This window comes from Diadema setosum, chromosome 7 (genome assembly GCF_964275005.1).
Source record: "Diadema setosum chromosome 7, eeDiaSeto1, whole genome shotgun sequence".
Lineage (NCBI taxonomy): Eukaryota > Metazoa > Echinodermata > Echinoidea > Diadematoida > Diadematidae > Diadema > Diadema setosum.
The window spans coordinates 25,290,659-25,295,996 of NC_092691.1; the positions used below are offsets into that span (position 1 = coordinate 25,290,659).

Genomic DNA, 5,338 nt, shown 5'->3' on the forward strand with positions numbered 1-5,338 from the left:
AATCTCTCCTACTTTTTTGATTATCTGATTTTTTTTTTTTGCCCTCGATTTAGTTTGATATTAACCATGCTGTATGCTTTTTTTCATTTTTGTTTATTACTCATAGTTAACTTAAACATGGAAATGAAATTGTCTTCCCCATTCAACGCTCGATACAACATTGATGTAAAAAGCGAAATTATTAGAATGGTTTTCTTTGATCATGAAATATTATTTATTGTCATCGGAGCAGTCTTTTCCTCTCTTACAATTAATACAGACGACTTGAAGGCGGTAGTATTTTTAGGCCCTGATGTTTCCTGTTATTTTCTACCCCCATCCCCCCCCCCCCGGTCCTGATGCATTAACGCAGGGATGGGATACGGTCTTGTCACATTCCCAACGCATATGAGCTTGTTAGAGTACTTTCCCGACATGTTCGAAATCACTACGAGTGTGATACTTACTGCTGGAGGGCTAGGAATGATGACACTCCCGGTTGCAGCCGAAGAGCTCCGGCTGACCTACGGCTGGAGGGGCGCCATGCTCGTCATGGGTGGATTCAGTCTTCACGCCCTCGTCAGTTGCGCCCTCTTTCGACCACGCGGTCAACGAACTGTAGCTGAGAGTGATTCTGGGGTATCTATTATAATAATTCAATTCAATTCAATTATTTTTTTTTCTTTACATCCAAGAGTGAAAGAAAATACAAAACATTCATTACACAAATGTTGTTTTATGAATTTATATCTGCAAGAATAGCAATGCATACTGAGTGTGTATGCGCGCGCGTGAGTGTGTGTCCGTGTGTGTGTTTGTGGGAGGGGCTGGTGAAATCCGGATAAGTAAAAAAAAAAAAAAAAAAATAGAGCGAAATTTGCAAAAACATTTGTAAAGAGATTCAGTAATGTACCGTAGAGCAAAGTAAAACTACAAGCACTTGACAATTAAATATCTGCACGCTAAGCCAAACATAAATTCTTCCCGCAAACATAGCCCTAGCCCTAATTCTTATCCTCACATTAAACTTAACCTAAAAACCCTTTCATAACCCTAACCCTAAGTATTTGGAGAAAATAAGACCGGAACAATTGTTGCAGGAGCAAATGTCGTAAACTTTGGAGGCCTACCATTTTTCATTTCATATTATTGTCAGCTGTTGAGAGTGCATTGTTGGTTGTGAGGAAAGAAAAACTCTTCCTCTTTCCATTAACACCTTATTATGCTGACAAATGTCACGCATGACTGAGCAAATGAACTTTCAAGACAACAATGACAAATTGCACTCTTTCCAAGTTTCATTGTCACACGAAGGAACAATGGATGAGATCTGTCAATGAAAGTGCATGACCAAATAAATAGGCCGGCATGTATGAACGCAGATTTGTTTTCAGGGTTTGTGTTCAGGGTTTCTTCGAACATTTTGTTCCCTAACCTTTAAGATGGCCATCTGTTTGATAACGTGGTCACTTCCACTAAGGGCAACCAACACAGTCCCTTTTTACTCTGTTCATATTCGTTAACACATAGCTCGCTGTGACAAACCATGTCTTGAATATGGAGAGAGAAAATGGATAATGGGTTAGCCTTTGTTGAAGTGACCAATTTATCAACAATGGTGGTCATGTTGAAGGTTATGGACCATAAAAGGTTAGAAGAAGCCCTAAACACAAACCTGCAGCCATGCAGGTTGGCCTGTTAATTTTACCACATTCACTGACAGATCCCATTCATTCAAGGAGATGTTCATTGTTCCTTCATGTGATACTCAAATCTGGAAAAAGTGCACTTTGACATTGTTATCTTTAAATTTCATGAGCTCAGTCATGCGTGACATTTGTCGACATAATTAGGTATCAATGGAAAGAGGAGGGGTTCTTCTTTCCTCAGAACCAACATTGAACTCTCCATAACTGACAATTACTAAATGGTAGGCCTCCAAAGGTGGATTTCTTTTTTTATAGGCTCTGTATCACAAGATTTGGTAAAAATTTATTTGGTAACGTCAAATCAAAATGTCATCTTCAGAATGTCATGATTGCATTTCTTTCTTTTTTTCAGCATTTAGGTACATCTTATCGAAGTTTAGTCGAGGAGGAACGTAGCCATTCGCAACAGAATGTCAGTTCCATGACGTGTGGCGAATTTTCATGTTTGGATGCTGCGAGGGCGCTGATGAACATTGAATTATTTCAGCGACATCCTGCGAGCGTCATTGTTATCTTTGCGTCTTTCCTCACGGGACTGACGTACAGCTCATGGATTATCTTCGTCATTCCGAATGCACTATCTAAGGGGATTCCCGCCGGAAAGGCTGTAACGCTTGCCACGATAGGTGGCGCCTCAAATATTCTCGGTCGTCTCCTCGCCGGATTCTTCAGCCAAGCCAAAGTGGTGCCCGACCACTTCACGTATGCATTCATACACGTCTGCGCAGCTGTCGCGTTCTTCTTGAACATCGTCGTTGACTCGTTTTCGTTGCTGGCCGTCCTGTCTGTCGTAAATGGTTTCACCTGTGGGGCTGGTGTCGTCTTGAACCCTCTTTTGCCCAAAGTCATTGTGCCAGACTCTTTCTTCGTTTCGGCCATATCACTCGCGTACCTGAACTTCGGAATTGGCGAAGGAATTGGAGGGTTAATTATGGGTAAGTGCGAGGTGTATATACAGCGTAAAGGTGTGCTGCACTGGGTGTAGCCTTCTTTTTATCATATCTGTTCAATTCAATTGATATTACTTTTCTTTTTTTTCACAGAACAAATTATAACATGAGAGAATCAAAATTGATTTTAAATACACAATAATTGGCTGTATGATGAAAATTAGAGGTATTGAAAGCATGATACATAAGTATTAAATTTTCCAATCAATCGTGTAATAATTTATGTTACATTATTCATGCTCTAAGGAATAAAGAAAAAATGAGGAATCCACTAACAGCAAAGCATGTATGCTGTGGACAGCTCATACAATCGACTCATGGACTCGTGGACTCATGAAAAAAAAAAGAAAATACATGTATATGATATAATTATATAAAGTCATTCTGAACATGACAGACATTACAGAACAGATAGGACAGAAAGAAATAAAAAAAAAACACAAATACATAGAAAATTACAGCAACATAGTATGACCGTATGAGGCCTGCAAGCTGCTATTGAGGAAAGGTAACAGGGGTGATCAACAAAGTTGCCTGAATATCTGGTGATTCAATTATCAAAAATCAATATCCTTATTATTTCATTTCAGAAAGGCGAACTAACATTCCAAGCAACTAAATTATCGAAAAATGACCAATGTGTCAGATTTATTCTGTGTAGATTCTACAAACAGGTGTCTTAATGAATCGAATAATTCATCATCAAGGAAATGAAATACTTGATTAGACATATTAATCATTCTGAGATATTTAGAATATGATGGTACATAATATCAACTGTGGAATACTGCAAAGGAAGTAAACCATCAGCACAAGCAGTATACCGTCGCTTCATTTTGGTCCGGATTTCACGGAAAATGCAGCGAGTAATAGGCAAACGGATAAATAAACACAAAGATACGACAAGAACAGATACATCTGGTATATAGAACACAGAGCTGACAAATGCTAGATAATACGACATTCACATTCGAACGATTTGAGCAGTTTTCGGCTGTTCAACCTGTTAAAGGGTGATTCCGGTTTAAAGTTGATCTGAAAAGAAAGAATGATTAAATATTACAAGCACAATAGCCAAAATTTGATCAAATCGGAATAGAAGGAATAAAGGAAGATATAAATCCTACAGATTTATTAATTTTTTGCAAAAAAAAAAGTTATCTAACAGTTGATATGGAAATTTTAAATGAGTGGTTTTTCGATGTCATCAATGATGTCACAATTCTTAATTAATCATGCAAGAGAGAGAGAGAGAGAGAAGGAGCGTCAGAGAAATGAAGAGTATAAAATATCATGTTATTCCCGGCTGAATAGGAATAATCATCAGTCAGGTATTCCAGGTTTTGAGGCCGGGCCATGGTAATTGCGTTATGGAAAGCTGTGAGGTGATGACATCATCAATTTGCCACATACATGTATTCATATTGATTGTTCAAGAAATATTTAGTGACAATTAACGAAATTCACAACGTCATACCATCCCTAATTCTTTTCCGATTTTGATCAAATTTCATGTTACGGTTGTGCTTATCTCTTTTCAGACTAACTTTTGATTGGTCCGGAATTCCCCTTTAATGACACCTAAACACTGACCTATGTTCCATTTCTTCATGTTTAGAGTCAGACTTGGAACTCTTATCGATGAACTCATAAGAGATTGATAAGGATAATATTGTTTTAATGATAAGTGTACATGCTTACATTATCAAACCTTAATATCACCACTCTTAGAATTGTATAGCCGGCATAATATTGTTACATCATTACTGTGAATAATATAGTTATTACGACTTGGCATCATCAGTTTAAGCTTCTCAGTCCCCGAAGGGAAACTTATTAGAATGAGAGAAAAAAAAAATGGTTTTATATCAATTTTAGCCATGGTATTATAACAGAAGCTGTTACACCCATGCCGATTGGACATGTTGGACGTCAAGCAATAGTCCTTCCATCCAGCGCCATTTTTTTCGACCTCTGACCTCTACCTTAGACCATGAATCCAACTTTGTTTGTGTGAGACTGGTTTCTTTCTTCCACTGGATCTTTCCGTCTTCCACAGGGGCTGTCTTTGACTCCACTGGCTCGTACAACCTAGCCTTCGCCGTCGCTGGCTTGGTCGATCTCTCCTGTGGCCTGCTAGTTCTCATATCTGTAAGCGTCTTTCGCTGTTTCAACGAACAACGGACGACCAAGGATAACTGACACCAAAACTGATAAGCGTCGCAAAGAGTGAAGTCACAGCAGTTTCGGAATAAACTCTGCAAGCCGTGTTGAATGACCACGAAACTTAGCACAGATTGTATTTTTATAAGATTTCCTGATACGATTCACATAATATCTGAAAGAGAATACAGCAGAATTAAGAGGAAATTATTAGCCTCCAACTGAAATCTTTGATCAGCAATTGAGAAGCAGCGTTCCTTTAACCCCTTACTCGCTCGTATATTGTTAAATCGTATTTTAGGAGATTTTGTTTTTGGATGAATGAATGCATGTGCAAGGTGAATGCATGTGTTGGTTTGTGCTTGCGTGCGCGAAAATTGTTTACCAAATTCCTATTTTTATTTTTCATATCAAAAACTACGTGGATTGACGACACAAAGGATTTACACAAGAATCATAAGATTCCCTTTTCAGATGTTTATCATAAAAATAGAATGTCATTAGCTATTGCACAAATGAAAACGTGACATTGGATAA

At 38.2% G+C, this 5,338-nt stretch overlaps 1 protein-coding gene across 1 annotated transcript; it reads left to right on the top strand.

The window, feature by feature from the left end:
- The first annotated feature begins 354 nt into the window (after positions 1-354).
- LOC140231133 (monocarboxylate transporter 12-like) lies at positions 355-4,840 on the top strand. Its single transcript, XM_072311285.1, has 3 exons — positions 355-618; positions 2,041-2,623; positions 4,698-4,840. The coding sequence occupies exons 1-3, from the start codon at positions 355-357 to the stop codon at positions 4,838-4,840; spliced, it is 990 nt and encodes a 329-aa protein (XP_072167386.1).
- Positions 4,841-5,338: the final 498 nt, after the last annotated feature.

Excerpts from the sequence above, each read along its gene's own strand:
- LOC140231133 (XM_072311285.1), top strand. The coding sequence starts at position 355 with ATGGGATACGGTCTTGTCACATTCCCAACGCATATGAGCTTGTTAGAG. Across the intron at positions 619-2,040 it reads TAGCTGAGAGTGATTCTGGG|CATTTAGGTACATCTTATCG; the intron begins GTATCTATTATA and ends TCTTTTTTTCAG. Across the intron at positions 2,624-4,697 it reads AATTGGAGGGTTAATTATGG|GGGCTGTCTTTGACTCCACT; the intron begins GTAAGTGCGAGG and ends CGTCTTCCACAG.